The sequence below is a fragment of the Protomyctophum parallelum genome (assembly GCF_964188405.1).
Source record: "Protomyctophum parallelum genome assembly, chromosome: 17".
Lineage (NCBI taxonomy): Eukaryota > Metazoa > Chordata > Actinopteri > Myctophiformes > Myctophidae > Protomyctophum > Protomyctophum parallelum.
The window spans coordinates 23009344-23031635 of NC_139719.1; the positions used below are offsets into that span (position 1 = coordinate 23009344).

A 22292-nucleotide genomic window follows, 5' to 3' on the forward strand; every position below is an offset into this window, starting at 1 on the left:
CAGTGACATCTGCTGGCTGCTGGCAAATCCCATTGACATATATGGGATTTGCAGTAAGTGATGTCACTTACTGCTGGCAAATCAGAGCACCTGTTTGAGCCAGAAAACCCCAGATCACAGAAAATCTACTGAATGTTAAAAGTTCATGTTTTTTGCAATTGAGATTAGAAAACATAAAAAAAACAAGAACAATTCCAAAACCTTTTTTTTAATGTCACAATCCCTTTAAGTAGCACCAGACTGATACGTCACCTGAAGATCTTTCTCATGAAAATAAAGCATGAATGACATTCATTGGTTTATATCATAGTAGTAGTGTTCATGCTGTTCTGTACATAGGTTGGGTTGACTCACTGGTACTATAGGTGCTAACCTCTATATCTCTGACTCTTCTTCCCCCTCTTGTCCACAACTGTCACGGTCTTAATTACAGCGGTATGAGCCCAGAGGTTCATTGTGGTTCTGTGTGTAAGAGAGATTTTTCTAGGGTAAGCAGGAGTTTGCTGTTGCATACTAAAGACTCACCTCCCTCCACATCCCCACCAAATACCCTCTGTCGTCTTGGCTGAATGTGGAGCTGGACTCCTCACGCTCAAGAGCAGGGTGAAGTTGCCCATAGACACGGGTCCGCGATCAGTTTCCTGATGGCCGCCACAAATGGTTGCGCTGAGGAGGTTCAAGGAGAAGCTGATCATTGGCCCGGTGCCGAATGGCAACCTCACCCTACTGTAGATGCTCCTTTTACAGTATATACCAGTATACATGACTTGCTATTATGTATAATGTTTATATATATATATACACTGTATATTTTAATGTGTCCACCAAAACCCATTTTGCCGGCTGTTGCATGCATGATGGCTGAGACTGATGCAATGCATGGCTTACAGTACATGGACCATTGGACCATCTACTGGAATCAGCCCCCCTGACAGAATCCGATCCCCCCCGTCCCCGTCCCGTCCCTGCCCCCCACCCCAGCTTACAAAGTCACTGACCCCATCGACGAGCCACCCACCCACCCACCCCTGAGCATAACCTATCCACCCCACAACCTTGTGCGTCGCTCACCCTCCTCACACACACACACACGCACGCACACACACGCACACATACTGGCGTCCACTTGTTGTCTGTCTCAGTTGTTACACCGTGGATGTTGTCATTCTCACAGCACCTCGAGACCAAAGACAAAGACATTGCGAATTCTTCTCAATGCAAAGACGGAAATAGTCACAAATGTGCACCGGGCAACACGAAGGACGCAAATGACACGACACAAATTTTGATCATTCACAAAAGTTAAAAAACTCCCAACTTGAGCTAAATAATTGGTACGAGGTACAAATTACCTTGCACGAATGAAGCGAGGCGAAATTTGCTTTGCGCCGAGTGTGAACACACCATTAGGGTTTTAGTGCAATTGAAGTAAATTGTATTTCTTGGCTCTTTTCTTCCATAATAATAATATTCATTGATATCTGCTCACGTGGAAGACAGGTGCAAGTGTCACCTACTTTTCTGTTGTTCTGATGCTGTATATTGTAACTATATTATGGTCTGGAAGTGATGATGACCCACATGCTGTGTGCAACTGTTGTACCTCATTCAGCATCAATGAAGCCACCTCTGATATGATATGTTTTACTTACGTCAATACTCGATTTGTAACGACTGCATACTTCTTTTCTTTTCTTTCTCTCTCTGTCTCTCTGATTGTCTGTCTTGTCTGTCTGTCTGTCTGTCTCTCTCTCTCGCTCCCTCTCACTGCTCTCCTCTTATTTCCACTCGCCTCTGCCTCTACCCTGCCAGATTCTTTCTGCAACCTGGACATACCCATCATCAACGTTGAGCTGGACGGCATTTTCGACGAGCCCTACATCGGCGGCCCCTTCAGGAACTCGGTGGCGGTGGTCCAGTCGACCAACGGCGGCAACAAGTCGGCCGAGTCGGAGGAGGAGGAGGAGGAGACGGAGAGCACTGTGCTATGACACCACGAGTTCCTGTCACCTCTGACATGCCACACCACCACCACCGCCCCACCATCACCTTGACACACCACCGCTAACATCTTGCTCACCAAAGGGACAAAGGGACATCTCGGTACAGGCGGGAACCCCGCAGGTGAATTTGGCTTTCATCTTCACTTCTACATCTGTACTCGACTCCCGGCGAGACTGACTTAAATGTAATGAATATGAATAATATCAAATGGGTATCGAAATACAGATGAGTACTCTTGGTCTTTCGGTGGGGTATTCCAACACGCAATGTGATATTATTTATGACGACTATGTCGTTTACTTTGATTTTCTTTTTTTTTATGTTTTTTAATATGTTTTGTTTTATTTCATGCTTTTTCGTCTTTCTTTTCTTTGCCTTACAAGAGTCATGTGCAATGTTGCCTTTAACTTAACACTAAAGACTGGAGGCAGGCTTTTGGGGAGGACTCACTGAAGTCAAGAATATTTCACTTGTGCACAACTGCTCTGTCAGTTCCAGAGGCTTATTTCCATCCCTCTCTATTTCCCTTCCCGTTGATGCTGTCTCATGTCCCTTCCTCATTTTTTGGGGGGATGGGTAGGGGGGTGCAATGCAAATAGATTCATATTTTGTCTTTTGACTCTCACTTGCCACGTGAATAAACGGTTTAAGATCTGTTATTTTTAGCGAGTGACGCAGTCCTCCGACAAAGTATGAAATGCTAAATCTCTGTCCCACACCTGAGCGTTCACTGTGAGTGTGCCCTGCGTTGCTGTACGTTTATGGAAATTGTGTGTGAGTGTGTTGTGCCCTGTCGGTGTGGTGTGACGTGTCGTATTGTGCTGTACGGCGTGTTGCATCATCGGTGTTGTCAAGCTTAAATGGGAATGCATGCTTCAGAGCTTAACCACACAAGGAAATATTCCACGGCTGGCAGAACTTCTACTGCACGTGCCCAATCAAACTTTCCAGTGGTACATTTTTAACATTGTATTCTATCAGGATATGAAACGCTGAATATTTATTGTTTATACTGTACATCTTCAGAGTATATGATAGGAGTAACGCTATGAATCAAATCATATTTTTTAATTCCAGGCAAGCTATACAGACACCCAGTATTCCTGTAGATGGAATGTATTTGGTGATAGAGTACCTTATTTGAGAGCTAGGAAATCTATGGGATATCCGATACATGGCTGTATGTGTCACAAGTGGAGAGATACCTATTGCACAGTACACAGTTACAGATACAAAAGGGGAAAACGGAACACAGAAAACACAGAAAATAAAGAAACTAAAGAAAAACAGATTGAATTGACATTTTTATTTTGGCAGTAAGCGGTGTTGCATGGGATTTCCCCCCCTACTTCTCTACATTGAGCGTAGAGACAGAGGACCTCTAAATAATACTCTATATACAGAGTATAACTGGAATGTAGAAGGGAGGGACAGAGCTCTCTCTCTCTCTCTCTCTTCTCTCTCAGTGGTTTAAGCTTTAAGAAGCATCTGGAGAATCCTCCCTGGCATTGCCCTGCCACTGTGGGGTACGCTGCCTCAGCTGTATGAGAGAGAAATATTATAGACATTCCTCTGTGTGAGAGAGAGCACATGAGCACAAATGCCTCATGCGCCTGTGCCCTGTGTACAGTAGTGTTAATGGCCCTCACAGCACATTTTGTCATATCAGAGAGTCTCACAATGCACATTCTCCGTGCAAATTCTATATTTAATTGAGACAGCCGCATGTGTCTTTTGTTTTGTTTCTGACAGTGCGTAGATGCAGTTTCAATTGCCCTCCCTTTGCAGTAAGAGGAATCTTTGTGGAGCACTGTATGATCAGGAATGTGTATACTTGTATATTTTGATGAGAGTATTTATAATGTTATATATTCCGAATAGTTTTTACTCGGTCTGAAGAGCTGGGAGTGAATTCCTCAGTATATGACTCATCCATACTACTTACATTAAAAGGGGGACCAGAATTTGTTGTTTGCCTTCTGTTGGGCTTGCCATGTCCTATCCAAACTCATTTGACTATACTGCTTTTTGTTCTGAGAATGTCTCAACCATCCACTCCCTTTATTGCCTGAGATTCACTTCGCTGCTCTACCGCTATCTTACTTTGAAATGTGATAATTATTCATAAGACTGTAAATACTGAAATTCTGTACAAATGTACATACATCCAGGCGGGATTGATAAATGTATACAAAATGTTGTAAGGAAAATATTGATGGAATATATATGTATGTGTATGTTTGTATATATTTGTGTTCTGGTCCTAGCACAATGTTGCCAGATTTACATTAAACACAAAAGGGGGTTTGCTCAAATGTCGACAACAAAGTTCCTACAGTCACTCTAATGACATTGAGATAGATTCAAGGTTAAATCTATTTTATAGGATTGCTAAATTAGATATTGCTGTTGCTGATAGAGTATTGCAGAGTCATGACCCCTTAAAGAGAAACTCTTCAAGGAAAATGCTGCATCACTGCTGTTTTTCTTTTGTATATTATTTGACTGTTTATAGGCACCCCATATATCTTCATTTTCACATAGGCCTACAGACTAAGAACTGAGCCGATGCGACATCCAAATATTGCTCTCACTTACAGAAGGACCACCATTACATAGAGCCACACATAAAATGTCTCTCATTTTAGGTACAGGTCACAAGATTCACCATTTCAAAGCAGTAAACCAATTCTGAAAAGGAAGATCCAGAGTAAAGATTATAAAGTGCAATTACCCAATTCACGTAGCAGAAAACCTCAGAAATGTTATGATGATTAGAGACTTTGGACAATCTATTTGATGTTTTGTTTGTTGTTTTGTACTATTTTCAGAAATTGGTACGACATGAAATGAAATGCAATCTCTTCCTCTCTATACCGTCTTTATTGGTTTGAAGAACACATTTTAAAAGCAATTTTGGAAATCAGTCATTACAAATTGGTCTTGAGATGTGGTCTGTCCCACCTGTGTCAATTTTAATGTGCGCCTCATTATGCTTTTTCTGCTGTGTGTGTGTGTGTGTGTGTGTGTGTGTGTGTGTGTGTGTGTGTGTGTGTGTGTGTGTGTGTGTGTGTGTGTGTGTGTGTGTGTGTGTGCGCGTGTGTGTGTGTGTGCGCGCGCGAGTGCACACGATAGCAGACAATATTTCCAGTATTATTATTTTTTAAGCATGCTCTGTGAGGTGAATAAAGAAAAGGCCTTTTTCTAAATGAATTCTGTAGGTGGAATGTACTGTTGACAGCTGAAGATGGTCATTATACGTGTGTTGTGGATGTAGTGTACACCTGGGTAAATGGGGCTCATAAAGCGTGGAGGGACATTGTACTAGTATGTGCGAAGCAGCATGCTTTTTGACCATGCCTATGAAATATGTCTCATCTTTGGTCCTATCTACACGTGCTTGTATTTATTTTTTTATATATGTGAATAGACGAGCTTTGCAAACTTGAAGAATAATTCAGTGCTGTCTTTGACTTATTTTATCCTCTGTGTCACTTTTGTGTTGTTGTTGTTGTTGTTCTTCTTCTTCTTCTTAGCACTAACTGCCCATCCACTGTACTCTGTCTAGTGTCTAAAGACACAATGGGTGTCCACTGGATAAATTACATTTTCACCGTGCATTTGAAGACAAGTACATTAACTCCTAAGACAGTACAATAAATTAATGTACTTGCATCGAATATATTGAGTAAATGCCAACAAACTCAAACTGTAGCCTGTTGTAAAAAGAAATTGAAAACATTCTGCTGACATGATGTAAGCGTGAATGACGATGTACTTGTCACTGTACTGCTGAACAGTTCCTCTAAATTAATATGAAAAACATGGTTTGTCTTCCAGGTTAGCCTATTAATAAGGAAAGTATGTGGTACACAGGTTCTGTGTCACCCATATGCAGGGTTTGATTTGTCAAAAATAAATAAAAAAGGGAACAAATGTATAATCAAGGGATCTTTTCAGGCATCAAGGGCTTCAAGGCCCGTTGTGTCAAACTGTGATAACTTAAAGTGTCTTAATCAGCGATCAGTGAGTTGTAGATCTACATATGCATTCCTGAGATTAAATCCAACTGACCAGTGTCATCATAGAAGAACATATTGTCTACATTCACAAGGGGGCGCTCTGTACCAAGACGATCTGACGAGGAAACTGGAAGAAAAATAATGATTGTATTTTTAGGTACCAAAATCTTCTATTGGGTTAGTTTTGACAGCTACGAGTCAACGACAAAAGCATTAAAAGACAAATGCAGGGACATGAAAGTTACTCAACTATGTAGGCTACACTTCTAGAGTAGGATACAAGAAACTTCTGCTGGGGACGTGGTCTAATAGTCAGACTCTCAGCACAGATAGGCTATTCCCTGTTCAAGGTTACTTTTATTAGTGTCCCCGAAGGGCAAATGGTTTTACAGCAGATCATAAGGCTTGAAACACATAACATACATCAATCAAACTTATTGTTGCTGGTCGCAAGCGTGAGCTGCGCCCGGTTCAAATCCCAGTTCTCCTATAGTTCAAATTCAATGCTGGAGTATTTCAACTTCCCTTTACTGACAAGTTACAACATACAAAAGAACACGTCTTCAGTCAAGAAGTGGTTGAGAGATGGTGTACTGGTCTGATGATCAGGCTCTCAACACAGAGGTTCCATGTTCAAGTCCCACGTGTGTGTGTGTGTGTGTGTGTGTGTGTGTGTGTGTGTGTGTGTGTGTGTGTGTGTGTGTGTGTGTTGTGTATAGAATTATTATTATTTTCTAGTAAAGTGCATGAGCCAATTAACTCAGCCAACGTATAAATTAAATATTGCACAAAGATGTTAATGAAGTTAGAAACACGCTCAACACTCACTCAGCTCACTCTAATTCAATTATGAATATAATTAAATGTAAACTGGTGTTTGGGCACTTTGTGTGCAGGACACGAAAATAAAAATCTATAGCAGAAGTTGAAAATGAACTACGCCGACACGCCGTGCACACGCCGTTGATACGCCGTCTTTCTCTGGACGGCGTATCAACGGCGTATCAACGTCCGCTCACGCCGTCGGACTGTTTTGGACTGTTTTTGTGGATTTCAGAAAATTCAGTCTGTTGAAAAATGAACTACGCCGACACGCCGTGCCTACGACGTTGATACGCCGTCCAGAGAAAGACGGCGTATCAACGTCGTGTGCACGGCGTGTCGGCGTAGTTCATTTTCAGTTCACTTTCAACTGTCTGAAAATACAAAAATAGTCCAAAAACAGTCCGCGGCGTGAGCGGACGTTGATACGCCGTTGATACGCCGTCCAGAGAGAGAGGTCGGCGACACGTCGTATGCACGGCGTGTCGGCGTAGTTCATTTTCAACTTCTGCTATATATTTTTTGATTGATTGACTGATTATTTTCCATACCGGCGTATGGACGTCCGCTCACGCCGCCGGTGCTTTTGTGGAAATGTAAGAGCTAGATTTCCTCAGTGACAGAATGAATGAATTACAACTAGGCCTATATCTTTAGTGGATTTAAATATGGAATGAATTATTACAACTAGGCCTAATCTTTAGTGGATTTAATTTAATTGATACAAGTGGAATGAAAAATTACAACTAAATGTCTTTAGTGGATTTATTTGATACAACAGATGACATACACAATGAAAGGACAGTTCCAGAAATACAACAGATGACAATAACACAATGAAATGACAGTTCCAAATACAACAGATGCAATAACACAATTAATTAAATTATATAGTTCCAAACAGTCAGGTCCGAAATATACTTATGAACATTCTATAATAGTTTGTGGTGGTGATAATTGCCTGGTTCAATAGGTAAATTAAATTTGTCAAATGTAAATAAATATATTAAACTATTGCATTTGTGAACCTGACGGCTGACAGTGAAATATCTGTCTGAGCTTGGTCACCATGGGTTTGATTGCTTATGCTTATTGGGCCTGGCTCTTTAGTCGACTGGTAACGTAGGTTGATACGAGTTCCGGGTTCGAAATCGGAATCAAACCAAGGATCTCTCACTCGTAAGAGATGAACTCAATAGGAAGTTCGATGTTTAAAGTTAAATCTTATGACTATGTTATCTAAAATGTCTATACAGGCGACAAACGACAGAAACAGCTGGTGCCCTCTGAACATTGGCCACCCCTTGTACAGCGAGTGAGTTGAGTTTCCTACATAAGAAATGCAATCATGAATCACTTCACTATTTCATCCCTGAGATTAAATCCAACCGATTCATAGAACATATCGTCTACAGTAGTGTAGACTCTACACTATAGTCACAAGGGGGCGCTCTGTACCAAGAACTGGAAGAAAATGTATTAGTGTGTGTTCTGGTTCTGGTCCTGCTGATTGAGCTGAGCAGGAGGACATGTCCATCCATGGATATCAGAAGCAGTTAGAAAGGTGAGGAGGCAGCAGCAGCTGTGGATATATGTGACAATCCACTCTGGAGGTAGATAGATTCCCAGGTGGACGGACAGACATGATAATGATATAGGCCTACCCCTAAAATATATCAATTAAATATTAAATATCACACCTGTGTGAAGTGAGGGGCGCTCTTATCATCATACATTATCATACATCATCGCATTCCGGCCAATCACAATTTGCATCCTTACCTTCGTCATCAATGTTTGTGTTACGCATTAATGTCTGTGTTTAGGGTATATATTTTTGGCATCTGCCACTTGAATTCAGGCGACTTGATTGATTGACATAAAAAAGGGCCTTTCAGCTCAAACACATGTTTGTTTTCACGAGTGTTGCACCCATACATAGCTGCTATTTGTATTCCAAAGCCCCCTCAGGTACATTTTACAACTATTTTCACAGATGGGATAAGGTGGGTAGATCTTGTTGAGATGGTCATTTTGAAAGTAGCTCTGAAGTCAAATAAGTGTGGCAGTGGGGGCAGTGTCTGGAGTGTACAGGGTTTGATGAGGTCAGATCAACATTATGGAATGTCAGAACAGGTCAGCTCCATATATGGGGATCTAAGGGTGACAGCGGGGGCAGTGTCTTGATTGTACAGGGTTTGATGAGAGAGAGCCCAGGTATAGGGCCTTCATTTTCAGGCCTGTTGAGAACTCTCGGGCCCGTCTAGAGTTTGAATGGACAGGTATCAGTCAAAAGGGAGACAACGAAGAGGAAGGATGGGTGGGGAGGAATCAACATATGGAATGTCAGAACAGGTCAGCTCCATATATGGAGATCTAAGGGTTTGAGGTCAGATGTAGAGTTTCTGGTCGGCTCCTGTGGCGACCTGCTGACCTCCCAATTCTGTCCTGTTAGTGATTTGCTGCGGGAGGCCTGCCACGACTATCAGCCGATGTAACAGGAATTTCTGGAAAGACAGAGAGAGAATGGTTATCAACTTATGAGAGGCCCTGTCAAGCGGGAGGACAGGAATTAAGTATGGAGAAATAACAGTGCATTGTTAAGTCAATTGAATCACCATGTTCTGTGGTATACACAGATGTGTGCAAATATATTAGTTTGTTTTCCCACTTTTATTTTATTAACATGATTATCACATTACATGATCACAGTCCTATAATATTACAATATCACCACTTCTTATGCCATTCATCAAATACTACCACTACCACTTGGATTATTTTCTGATTGTATTGTAGGTATTACTCAAGTCTCAGAGTAAGGTTTGTCACACAGAGATGCAACAAATTATGAAAATAAATGAGTAAACACAACATTTGAACTTTGTTATATTTCTGCTGTTTGCTTTGCGTAAAAATCATACAAACCAGCTCTTCCTCGATCTGCATACAATAGCTTCCTCTATGCCATAAACTGGTGAAATAAGCTAGTCCCAGGTTCCTTCTCTCAGGTTTTCTCCATTTCCCCCACTCTTTCTCCCTCTCTCTCTCTTTCAAAAGCACTGAGCGAGTGATTAACCATGAACAGCACTGTCATGACAGCCCTCCCTCTCTAGACTTGTGTTGACCTCTTTCATAAAAGCTTATATCCTGGATACCTGCCATTAATTCCCTCCCACTCTGTGCTGCAATTACAGATAAACAACAGGACACAGTTGTCCCCAGACAGACTTGGATCTTGGCAGGTGGGCGGAGGAAGATTGAGTGGGCAGGGAGGATGGCTCAATGAAACTCCAGCCTTGGTGGACTCTTCAAGATTACAGTGGTTCTCAACCTTTTCAGGCTGTGACCCCCACCAAAATAATTATATTTGAACTGGGGATCCCCCCACCCTGATAAGCATTAAATACTTGGAATGGAAGAGTCATTCAGTTTGACTTGGTTCCACAGATAAATATTGCCTCTTTCTTATATAATTTTATAATTTGGTATAGTTTGTTGATTACTTTCTCGTTTGTGCTATTGCCATAGAGAATGCATTGGGTGTTTAAGTTAAATAACTCAGAAACTACAAAACATTTCAAAGTAAAACGTTCCAGCATGTGTCTCCACAGTAAGCTGAATAATAAAAAATGTGAATGGAGTTTCTAGGTGAAAGTGATTTTTTGACGTGCCAAAATCTGCCATTGAGCCCCATGTTAAAAGTCTCAAATTTGAAAGCACTATATTTCTAAAACTATGACACCTTTCAAAGATTCCTTTTCAGGCAAACATGTCCACCATAAGATGAACCTAAGTAGGCTAGAATGGGGTTGGTAGGTTTAAGTATGTAGGACTAGTAGCATGCCAAAGTTTGTGCTATTGCCATAGAGAATGCATTGGGCGTTTAAGTTAAATAACTCAGAAACTACAAAACATTTCAAAGTAAAACGTTCCAGCATGTGTCTCCACAGTAAGCTGAATAATAAAAAGTGTGAATGGAGTTTCTAGGTGAAAGTGATTTTTTGACGTGCCAAAATCTGCCATTGAGCCCCATGTTAAAAGTCTCAAATTTGAAAGCACTATATTTCTAAAACTATGACACCTTTCAAAGATTCCTTTTCAGGCAAACATGTCCACCGTAAGATGAACCTAAGTAGGCTAGAATGGGGTTGGTAGGTTTAAGTATGTAGGACTAGTAGCATGCCAAAGTTTGTGCTATTGCCATAGAGAATGCATTGGGCGTTTAAGTTAAATAACTCAGAAACTACAAAACATTTCAAAGTAAAAAGTTCCAGCATGTGTCTCCACAGTAAGCTGAATAATAAAAAGTGTGAATGGAGTTTCTAGGTGAAAGTGATTTTTTACTCTCCTCCTGCCTGGGGCCCCCTCGCATACTCTCCTCCTGCATGACCCCCCCTCGCCTACTCTCCTCATGCCTGGGGCCACCTCGCCTACTCTCCTCCTGCCTGATCCCCCCTCGCCTACTCTCCTCCTGCCTGACCGGCCCTCGCCTACTCTCCTCCTGCCTGACCCCCCCTCACCTACTCTCCTCCTGTCATCCCACTAAGTATTCTATGGATATTATCTGATTTATCCACAGGGCTCTTAACTGCACACACCTACTCAGCATCCTACTAGGAGTATGTAGCCGGCATACTTCTACTAGGATATGGATATGGACAGTGTCAGTGATCTATGGATATCAATTATCCACTGTCTGTGATTTGAACCGGCACACTTCTACTAGGTATACTACGGATAACATTTGACTTACCTGTTGGGCCACTGAGGAATACAATCATGGGGAATTTCTGTGCTGCTTTAAAGTTGTCCTTTTGAAAGTCAGTGTGCAAAGCAAAGTCACATGACTAATGTGGGATTTGAACCCTGGACCTGTGGATCACAAGTACAGCCACTCATTACACTGAGCTAACTGCTGGTTACTACAACACAGCTTTTCTGTCCTAGTTGATGTTAGTGTGGAATGCAAATGTCACAGTAAAGACTGGGGTGGGATTGTCCCCTTTTATTTTTTTGTTTGAACTTGAGTGGGGTTTGAACCCACCATCTCCCGATCATGTGGCAGAGTTGTAACACACTGAGCCACTGGTTCCAGACAATTCACACAGCTTTTTTGTTTGTTTTGTTCTTCTGTAAATCGGTCTTGACAGTAAAGAATTGAGTGGGGCTTGAACTCACCCTCTCCCGATCATGTGGCCAATGTTCTAACACACTGAGCCACTGGTTCCAGACAATTCACACTTCTTTTTTGTTTGCTTTGTTCTCCTGAAATTGGTCTTATTCATCTAGTTTTTCACCCAGTGAGATCAGCCTAAGAGTCATAGGACTTTCTGTACCTCATTTCAACTGCCAAAAGCCTGGATTGAACCAGAGACCTTTAGATATTCAGTCTAATGCTCTACCAACTGTGCTATTTTTGCTTGTAAGTGTCACATCCAGAATATATTTTTCAATGTATTGTTAGTTCTTAAACAAACTCATAGGCCCTCATTTATCAACCGTGCGTACGCCAAAATATGGGCGCACGCCGAAATTACCGACATTTTCGGCATTTAACATTTCCGGCAAAGCTTGAAATTGAACGTGACAACGTTCAAAACCCACGTCTGCTCGGCAGCTGTCGTACGCTTTGTCCTCACCTGTTTTTCTGTCTTAGAACAGCGGAGCAGCATTGTTTGGCCAGCTGAGAGGCTGTCACAGGCATTTAAACATATGTTTTCACTCCTAAAATGTTAATATAAAACGGTATGTGTATGTAAAAAACAAAAGAGAGATTTCCAACTTTACAAGTAATTAAAATCGCGCAATTAAAAACAATATAACATGTTTACAATGTATTAGTTTGTGCTTAATCAAACAGTGCTTTACTGGCCTTGTTATGCGAGCGCACTTGTGAGATGATTTTGGAGCGCATGCGGTGATGCGGCATATGTGATTATGATATTATTTAAAAAAAAGGCATAAATGGACTGCAGCCTTTATTTCCAAGTGACAATGACAAGCATACAGCTTGCCTATTTTTAGTAAGTACTAGCAGGCTATAGGCGTAAGGGGCTTAATCATTCACCATTTAAATAAGTGCTTAGACAGGTTTTGACAGTTTTGACAGTTCAGATAAAAGCGAGATCATTTTCGGGGGTCGGGAGCCTGAGGACGGGACCGCGGCGTGCGTCGCCAACACATACCAGCACACATGCAAGCAAGCCTTCATCCATATGTTTATGATTCGTTCATCAATGATCAAATCACTACATAAACGTTGATTATGACTGCCTTGACGACATGATAGCCTATCTCTCATGCAGGCATCACTGACACTCACCCACAGGAGTTTAATATCACAGCAGTGCGCAGTCTCACGCCTTCGCCGTGCACTGCGCACGAATGGGTAAAATTAATATAGGCCAGGCTGGCCAGCCCAAACGTATTCCATTCATGGCGATGCGATGTCGATGTGTCATGTACAGTAGGTGCGTGCGTGCGTGCGTGCGTGGACATGACAGCAAGGCAAGCGAGGTGAGAGGGAAACAGACAGGGTAGGCCTACAACTTTATATAATTCATGCAGGTGTTCGTTGTTTATTTATTTAACAACACACCAGTTAGTTGGGCTTGCAAGTTGCGTGTGCGTGCAGCGTGTGTGCGTCGGTGTGTGTGTGTTTGTGTGTGTGTGTGTGAGAGAGGGGGGTGAGGCGGGCAGAAAGGCACAGTAACCATGGTTTCCAGATCGTATAGCAGTGGTTCAGGTCGCAAAAACGAGGGCGAGGCATGATTTCTTAGGGCGTGCCAGATCAAATTCAGCCGTGACATTTATTAACGTGAGAACGAAATTAAGGAAGGATCAGCTGTTTGCGATCACTTTATAAATGCCGTGGCGACGTGGGTGTACTACGAAACCTGCACTCGAATCTGTGGCAGATTTTACACTTACAGGCGTAAGGGGCTTAATCATTCACCATTTAAATAAGTGCTTAGACAGGTTTTGACAGTTTTGACAGTTCAGATAAAAGCGAGATCATTTTCGGGGGTCGGGAGCCTGAGGACGGGACCGCGGCGTGCGTCGCCAACACATACCAGCACACATGCAAGCAAGCCTTCATCCATATGTTTATGATTCGTTCATCAATGATCAAATCACTACATAAACGTTGATTATGACTGCCTTGACGACATGATAGCCTATCTCTCATGCAGGCATCACTGACACTCACCCACAGGAGTTTAATATCACAGCAGTGCGCAGTCTCACGCCTTCGCCGTGCACTGCGCACGAATGGGTAAAATTAATATAGGCCAGGCTGGCCAGCCCAAACGTATTCCATTCATGGCGATGCGATGTCGATGTGTCATGTACAGTAGGTGCGTGCGTGCGTGCGTGCGTGGACATGACAGCAAGGCAAGCGAGGTGAGAGGGAAACAGACAGGGTAGGCCTACAACTTTATATAATTCATGCAGGTGTTCGTTGTTTATTTATTTAACAACACACCAGTTAGTTGGGCTTGCAAGTTGCGTGTGCGTGCAGCGTGTGTGCGTCGGTGTGTGTGTGTTTGTGTGTGTGTGTGTGAGAGAGGGGGGTGAGGCGGGCAGAAAGGCACAGTAACCATGGTTTCCAGATCGTATAGCAGTGGTTCAGGTCGCAAAAACGAGGGCGAGGCATGATTTCTTAGGGCGTGCCAGATCAAATTCAGCCGTGACATTTATTAACGTGAGAACGAAATTAAGGAAGGATCAGCTGTTTGCGATCACTTTATAAATGCCGTGGCGACGTGGGTGTACTACGAAACCTGCACTCGAATCTGTGGCAGATTTTACACTTGATTGATAAATGAGGGCCATACAGTTTTCCCCCAGTGAGATCAGCCTGGGAGTCATACGGTTTTCTGTACCTCATATGACCTGCTGAAAACCGGTTCAATTTGTACACTGTCAAAGTCACTAACTTAATACTATCAACATCTATATATTCTATAGACCCTCTACAACAGTGGTTCCCAAACCTTTTCTTGTCAAGGACCCCCGAATTTACACTTTATTAGCCTGTGGAACCTAACCCTAACCCGGCTATAATCCATGGTCAAAAACGATGAAAAACGAGGATTTGAAAAAAGACAAAATCCACTTCCAGACCATGGGCTACAGTCCATGGTGTCGGAGTGATTTTCGTCCTCAAAAATGATGAAAAACATCATGCTACAGTACCCTAACCCTAACCCTTGATCGTAGGAGATAGTAATGTAGGACTCTACAGATCGAGTGCTATCCAGTCATAAAGTTTGAACACTTGAAGAAACTACTACAGAAAACTGGAAACACCGCCAATGTGGCGCACTGCATCCTATCCGTAGGAATGAACAATCGACAGCAGGTGACAACAGAAACAAGACGGAAGACAATGAGGGCAGACACAAGTGTGGCCTACATGGGTCACATATAATTCGCCCAGCTGGTACCCACTTAAGGCCCAATCAGATCCCAGTTCAAACCCATATAGGCAAACACATGGTTCTGAAATAAAATGGCCCATTTGGATACCACCTAAGATCCAGTTAGAAACCTGCGTAAGCCCATATGGGCACGGGTGGGCCCTTTGTGAAAACTGGGTGCACGGCCCACTTGGAACCCATGCCCATAGCCCATGTCAAAACCCAATTGGGCCCAGATGGACATGTTAGCTGGGCACAGTCCACTAGCCTTCCACCAATGCCCACCACCACACATATGTGAAATGCACTGGATCTGACCTCATCAAACCCTGTACACTCAAGACATGCTCCTACCATATATGGCCAGTACAGAATTCATTCCATGTTGATCTGACCTCATCAAACCCTTAGATCTCCATAAATGGAGATGAGCTGTTCTGACATTCCATATGTTGATCTGACCTCATCAAACCCTGTACACTCAAGACACGCTCCTGCATACAGTATATGGAGCCAGCCATACTCTACATCTGACACCAGATTAATACGGGTAGTTTAACTCCTGCTTCTTAACTGTGCCATATTAAGAAGCTCTGTTGTTTCAGCACGGCCCTCAGGCCGTCTTACTGGTAATAACATGGTGGTGGTAGTAAGATTTTGTGTATTTCAAAATTCTAAAACGATATAACATGAATGTTAAATGTAACATTAATACCAATAAATGTTACATTGTAACATGCATATGCAGCGCTTTTCTTAAGTTAAACACAGTAATAATGAATAAGTACAGTAAATGTGCTTAGTTACTTTCCTCCATGTATGTAGGCTGGCTACCACCTGATATTATTACAACAATTTTTTTGGAATGTCTGAGAATGTAAATAAAAGAATCATACAAACAATTAAGACAACAAATGAAACAAAACTAGACAAGAAGTAAATACAATACACTACTAGTCTACTACAATACCAAACCCAATATTCTTATAACTATATGCTACCACCCTACCATCACGACAGGTGGCGGAAGTGTGCAACTAATGTGGACGTAGGTGATTTCCAGCTGCATTCGAAGAAGAGTCGTAGTAGTAGTTTACTTGTTGAGTCTTGAATGACACCAGAGGAAAGTTTTTAGCCTTTCTGCTCTCTGAGCAGCCAGCAACTCTTCCACACCTCAGCGTGGCTCCACTACACTGTCAGCTTTAGTTAGAACTTTCATTTTAACTATTCGCAAACGCTTAGGAAAATGAGGGATCGAACGAAGGAATTAAATGTGAGTTTCAAAGAGGGTTGGAAAAAATGGCTAACTTTAGCATTTAGCTTCGACAAGCCCTCCTGCTAAAGTTGAAACTAATAACACCAGTGATTCTAACTTGACACCTTGAGGAGACCGATGCATTTATTGCTCTCATCTACTTATCTGAATTGCTGCTGCGGTGACATTGAATCACCAGCTCGCCTGTTACATATATTATTGATTTCCTTACCCAACTTCCGTTTCAATGAAGTTGTGTATGTTTTCCATAGAGGATGTGACAGGACAGGGCAGGGCAGTGTTCTGTTATGTTCTCTGCACGGCACACATGGTACATTGACGTTTCTTTAGTTTATTGAACTCCTATATGGAAGGTACAATATATGCCGTAAATCCAAAAGTGTCAATTTATTTTGTGCCGTCTCAGAGTTAACTTATAAATGGACAAATTACATTTCCCCGCAGGCATAACAAACTTATTTTCTCCCCACTCACAGAATGCAGACTGTTCAGATGAGGACGATGAGGGTACAGCCCTCATGATCAAACCTGGAACCTCCACGGCCAAAGAGGAGAAGGAGAATGAAGTATTTTTTAGGAAGGTAAAATTCTGATGCCCTCAAATCCATGTATACACCATATATGCTTACTGTAGTGTAGATATCATAAAATATACTTGGTGTTTTTTTACATTGTGTTTCAGGTCTATCAATATACATACTTGTTTTGAGTGTGTGATGTGCCATTCATATAAATGGCTGTTGCATTTGGTTGTTGTTTACAATAACACAACCAACATGTGTTAAACATTGAAAATACTTGCAGTGTTTACAGCATCACAGATTGGCATTCCTTGGTTATGTTTTGGCTTTTCTAAACATTGTTGAACATGTCACTCTCCCCCAAAACCTCTAAGTGTCAGTCATATAGTAAATATGGTCACATCACATTGTTGTATTCTTAGATAGTTCTTATATATGTCCTATACTGGTTCTGATTTAGATTAAATATAATCATTAATAACTTCATTATTTTTCCTCTATGATTGTCTGCGAGATTCTTGGTATTATATATATTGTTTTGTGTTTATATTGCATCGATGGTTCTAGGAAGTGAGTACACTTTATATTGTCTTGTGTGTCATGTCCCCAGTTACAGTGGATGTGCATGCACTACTGTATGGGTCTTATATGTCTATGCCTGCCACAATTGTTCAAATTGAACGCATGAAAGCATACGTTTTAAATTTTCTTCCCTGTCAAAAAAGAATAATAATGTTACAACAGAAGACGTTTATATCAAATATCAAATATATCTTGCAATGCAATATTCATTAAGTAAAGTAGTGGGCTAGTAGTCAATTCTCTTATTTCTAAAACCTTAATCAACCATACGTTTTCTTTACTACTTTCAGGTCCAAGAAATCCACGAGGGACTGGAGTCTCTCCGAAGAAAAGTCACTGACCTTGAGAACAAACAGAAAACAGTGCTGGGTGTAGCACTACCAGAGAACGGTCAGTAATGCATGTAGATCAGCTTCTCTGCTGTCCTAACTGCCAGTTTGGAAGTCTGAATTCTTCTCAGATCGGGTTACAGATAATTCTGTGTAGACTCGAGCTTAGGATGGTCTTCAATGTGTCCTGACTCCTGACATGCTTGCTGAGTACATTACTTTCCTCTCTCCTGATTTAGATATGAAGAAAGAGCTCCAGACGCTACGAGATGAGATCAAAACGATGGCCAGTCATATCCAAAAGAAATTGAAGAGTGAGGATTATCTGCATAGAGTTTAAATAATTTTTTATCCAATCACACTGGCATAGATGTACTTCCAGAATAACACTTATTTGTGTTATTTTTCAGCCATTGAACCCAAAAAGGGAGTGGAAGATGGACCATATGTGACCATAAACTTGAGGATGCAGCGAACCCAGGTTGGATCTTTATTCATTTATGTGTTGCATGAAAGTCCTCATCTCAAATTCTCTAGCAGCTACCAACAGTGCAGTTATCGCATTACACAAGGTTGTAGCTCGTATAAAGTTAGTTGCACCATGAAATACACATCGATTTCACCCCACTAAAGTGGATTCAGTTTACGATTCTGCAGTCATCACTGAAGACTGCTGTGTGTTTTCCAATCGACTAGCCTAAATACTTAACGTGGTCTCCCGTTCTGTCTGTAGCATGGCGTCTTGTCCAGGCAGTTTGTGGAGCTGATGGGCCACTGTAACACCATCCAGTCTCAGTACAGAGACCGCAACGTGGAGAGAATACAGAGGCAGCTCAAGATCAGTAAGCGTTTTGTGCAGTCCAGCGGATCATTTTGTGAATTCAACTGCTTTGACCATGCATGCAACTCCTATTCATTTCTACTGGGACATGAATCTGTTCCTTGTGGTTTGTGGTCCTCATTATATCGATGACGTCTGTTTAAATCCACATCATGGGCCTTGCCGTTTCTTACAACTTTCTAAATGTCATTATTTACGATCTGAAGCCCTTGACCTAACATTAATCTCCCCCTCAGCTGGTAACGATGTAACAGACGAGCAGCTGGATGCTATGTTGGAAACCGGACAAACGGACGTTTTTACACAGAACGTGAGTCTGTCTTTCTAAGTACAGGTTATGTGTTAATCTTAAAGTCTCAACAATAACTTAATTCACTTAGTCCTTAGTCACTCACTATACTAGCAACTACCAGATGTGTTTAGAATATAACATTACTGTCACTGTTACGATGATTGATCACATACTTGTTTTGTTGCCACTCTTATTGCTCAAAATGGACTCAAGGCTTGGTAAGCAACAGCATATCCAAGAAACTGTAATGTACAGTACCGTTCCTACATATTAGTGTAGTGTGACTACCATAGCTCTAGGATGTCCCGGTAGCAAACAAAAAAGAAAAGCATCCAAAAGAATTCCCTGTGGCCTTTACATTAGATGCCATCCCAGGACTCACAACGTTAGCCTGCTCGTCAACCATGTGACATGTTACACACAACCTCTGATCAGTATGGTTTTCTACGCCGCCCTATCCAGATCTTGATCGATGCCAAAGCTACCCGGCAGGCGCTGAATGAGATTGAGTCACGACACGACGAGATCCTGAAGCTAGAGCGGAGCATCAGAGACCTACACGATATGTTTCAGTACCTGGCTATGGAGGTGGAGGCACAGGTAACGCTCCATCAGAGAAGCTTCTCCTCTCTCGCTTGGCTTTTTGGGGCTTTTCAAAGTAGTCTTATTTGGGTTCTTCTTTTGTTGTATTCCCCCTTCCTCATGCCCTTCCTTCTCATGCAGGGGGAGATGGTAAACAACATCGAAGCCAACATCATCCAGTCATCGAACTATGTGGAAAAGGCAAAGGGAGACGTAGAAAAAGCTGTTACATATCAGCAGAAGGCACGCAAGGTACAATGTCATGCACTTTTATAAGTTGACCCATAGACATTAACGTAGAATTGGTTGTTGAACCCATTACTCTCTCTCTCTCTTCCCTCCCCTCCCTTTTCCCACAGAAAAAAATTTGGATTGCGGTGTGTCTCGCCATACTCATACTTATTCTAGTCATCTCCTTGGCATCTGCCTTTGGCGGATGAGCTCCTGCATTGGCTGTAGTCCAATCTGGAAAAACACAACATCATGAACTTAAGGTCATATTTTATATACATACATGTCCATACCAACAGGGTGTTGGAGAATTAGGTCAAATACTTTCAACATTTCTCCCCTGTGCCCACTATCATGCATTAGTGTTTTTCACATTGCCGAGTTGTGTTCACTAACACCCACACCCCATCCGAATGTTAGACCTTTCCTTCTTTTTTTTTAAGGAAGACATGTCTTCTCCGTTCTCATCTTTTAACTAATGTGGTGTTAAAACACTAGCAAATACATAAGACACAGAGGCACACATTCTCTACCACACCTCCACACATGCAATCTCTGATCAAACTTGGTCCTCAGTGAACACCAAGACCATGAGATGGGAGGACTTGTCATGTCAGCTTTTGTATGTGCACGTGTGTTGGTATACATTTTGCTGGACCCCACCTCTCAACTCATGTTTTGTGTGAGAAAAAATGCAGTATTGGCAACACTGATATGGCGCTGATCATAATCTACTCAGGAAAAAAAAACCTGCTAGTTATGTTGATTCTCATTATGTGGCTGTTTATAAATGAATGACAAAAGTAAATAACAGTTATATTAGCCCAAGGCTTGTTTTTAAATGCATATAAATAGACTAATATAATTGTACATAGCCAATATTTGTTTTGGTGAGCAATGCAGTCGATTGAAAAACTTGAACATTGTATGAAACTGCATTCATGTAACCAGTGTAAATAGAGAAGTTATTTTATATGGAATCCAGCTGCCTCATTGAGGACTCCTGAGAAGGGGTCTGAGCACTGCATTGACTTCCCCAAGAGGCTCCCACCCATCATTTGTGTATATATGTTGAACATTGTTCTTTTAAGCTGCTATGTGAATATTTTGTCCACAGCAGCAATAGAATCCTTTTAAAAGAATTGTCATAATGGAGCCTTTTCTCGTCATTCAAGTCCTTTGTGTGTTACTAGACTAGACAGTTCAAAGGGCCAGAGACCATCATGTGCACTAATGGTATTGTTAATGAGGGACGGTGTGTGCTGTTACTGTTCTGCTTTGAGAACCATAACCATTTTTAATCTCATGCATCTGAATTCCTATGTAGTGTTTCAGTCATAAAGCTGTGACACCCTAATGTCTTCAGTTTTTAATTTTCTTTTTCTAAACAGGCTAATTGTTCCTTGCTGAATCATTTTCCATGACGGAACATTTTTCTTACACTTTGTGACGTGTGAAGAAATGTAACTTTTAATGTCAAGGAAATGTCCTGCACAGCGACATTAGCTGTTGAGGGAGAAGAGAGCGATAACGGCTCTAGTCTGGCTATTGAATTTTGTATCACTCATTTTATTTTAATGATCCGTTTTTAAAATAAAATACTGCCATGTTATACAATGTGATATCTTGTCTCTTCATTAAGTTAACAGCACAATTGTTTTGCTGATGATTCGATCAAGCCTTGTGGCGGTCTACTCTACAGTGATCTGTCTCCAATGAATGTGTAAAGCTATTAAAACATGGGGCTTTCCTTTTAATTATTGAACCTTGTATCATTGGTTTGTTTCAGTCAACTAATGTGCAATTAAAGGTAGCCCCGGTCCCAGCCTTACTCTTCTGTGAAGAGAAAAGCCTGGTCTCAACCTAAGGCAGAGTGCATAGCCTGAAGTGTCGAGCCGGAACATCCATCAATGCATTCTTCGTCCAATCACACCCGTTTCATACAGACAGATTTGTAAAGCATCATTTCATTGAATGGTACTTCTGCCAAGTCTTGCCCAGCGACGGCGTGCATTAAAGGGCTATTTCACAAAAAAATTGGGGGGTCTGGGGGTTTGGGTTTAGTTTTTTACAAAAATAAAGTATTAGGAGGCGCTCACTTATCTCTCTGGGGTGTTCACAAAAGCCCAAGTAAACATAAAATGAGAAATGGCCCAACATTATTTTGAAAGTGAAATATCCCTTTAAGCCTACAATTCTGAATAAAGCGCATTATGCCGATGACCGAACTCCATAACTATATTTCGGGAAGCCTTTCCAAACCCTGAGATCTTCTGACATCAGAAGGGGTATGTATTGTGCTTAAGTCAACATCAATTCAAATACCCCAACTAAGAAACTCAATGTTTCTCCACAATTTCTTTT

The 22292-nt window shown here is 41.7% G+C and overlaps 2 protein-coding genes across 5 annotated transcripts in view; both read left to right on the top strand.

The window, feature by feature from the left end:
• LOC310874509 (rho GTPase-activating protein 44-like) overlaps positions 1 to 4878 on the top strand; it is a 91776-nt gene extending 86898 nt beyond the window's left edge. For all 4 annotated transcript variants that reach the window (XM_083787339.1, XM_083787342.1, XM_083787340.1 and 1 more), the window contains one exon: positions 1813 to 4878. In XM_083787339.1, the coding sequence (XP_083643465.1) occupies positions 1813 to 1991 (179 nt within the window). In that variant the 3' untranslated portion in view covers positions 1992 to 4878. The remainder of the gene's footprint in view (positions 1 to 1812) is intronic.
• An 11481-nt stretch (positions 4879 to 16359) lies between these two features.
• stx4 (syntaxin 4) lies at positions 16360 to 21545 on the top strand. Its single transcript, XM_083787350.1, has 10 exons — positions 16360 to 16547; positions 17027 to 17131; positions 17944 to 18043; positions 18222 to 18296; positions 18393 to 18463; positions 18716 to 18824; positions 19060 to 19133; positions 19578 to 19715; positions 19839 to 19949; positions 20057 to 21545. Exons 1-10 carry the CDS (start codon positions 16521 to 16523, stop codon positions 20135 to 20137), a joined length of 891 nt encoding a protein of 296 aa, XP_083643476.1. The 5' UTR covers positions 16360 to 16520; the 3' UTR covers positions 20138 to 21545.
• Positions 21546 to 22292: the final 747 nt, after the last annotated feature.

Bases quoted from the DNA above. Each gene is read 5' to 3' on its own strand.
- stx4 (XM_083787350.1), top strand. From the start codon at position 16,521: ATGAGGGATCGAACGAAGGAATTAAAT. The intron at 18,825-19,059 runs GTAAGCGTTTTG...TCTCCCCCTCAG, and splicing joins ACAGAGGCAGCTCAAGATCA to CTGGTAACGATGTAACAGAC. The intron at 19,950-20,056 runs GTACAATGTCAT...CTTTTCCCACAG, and splicing joins ATCAGCAGAAGGCACGCAAG to AAAAAAATTTGGATTGCGGT.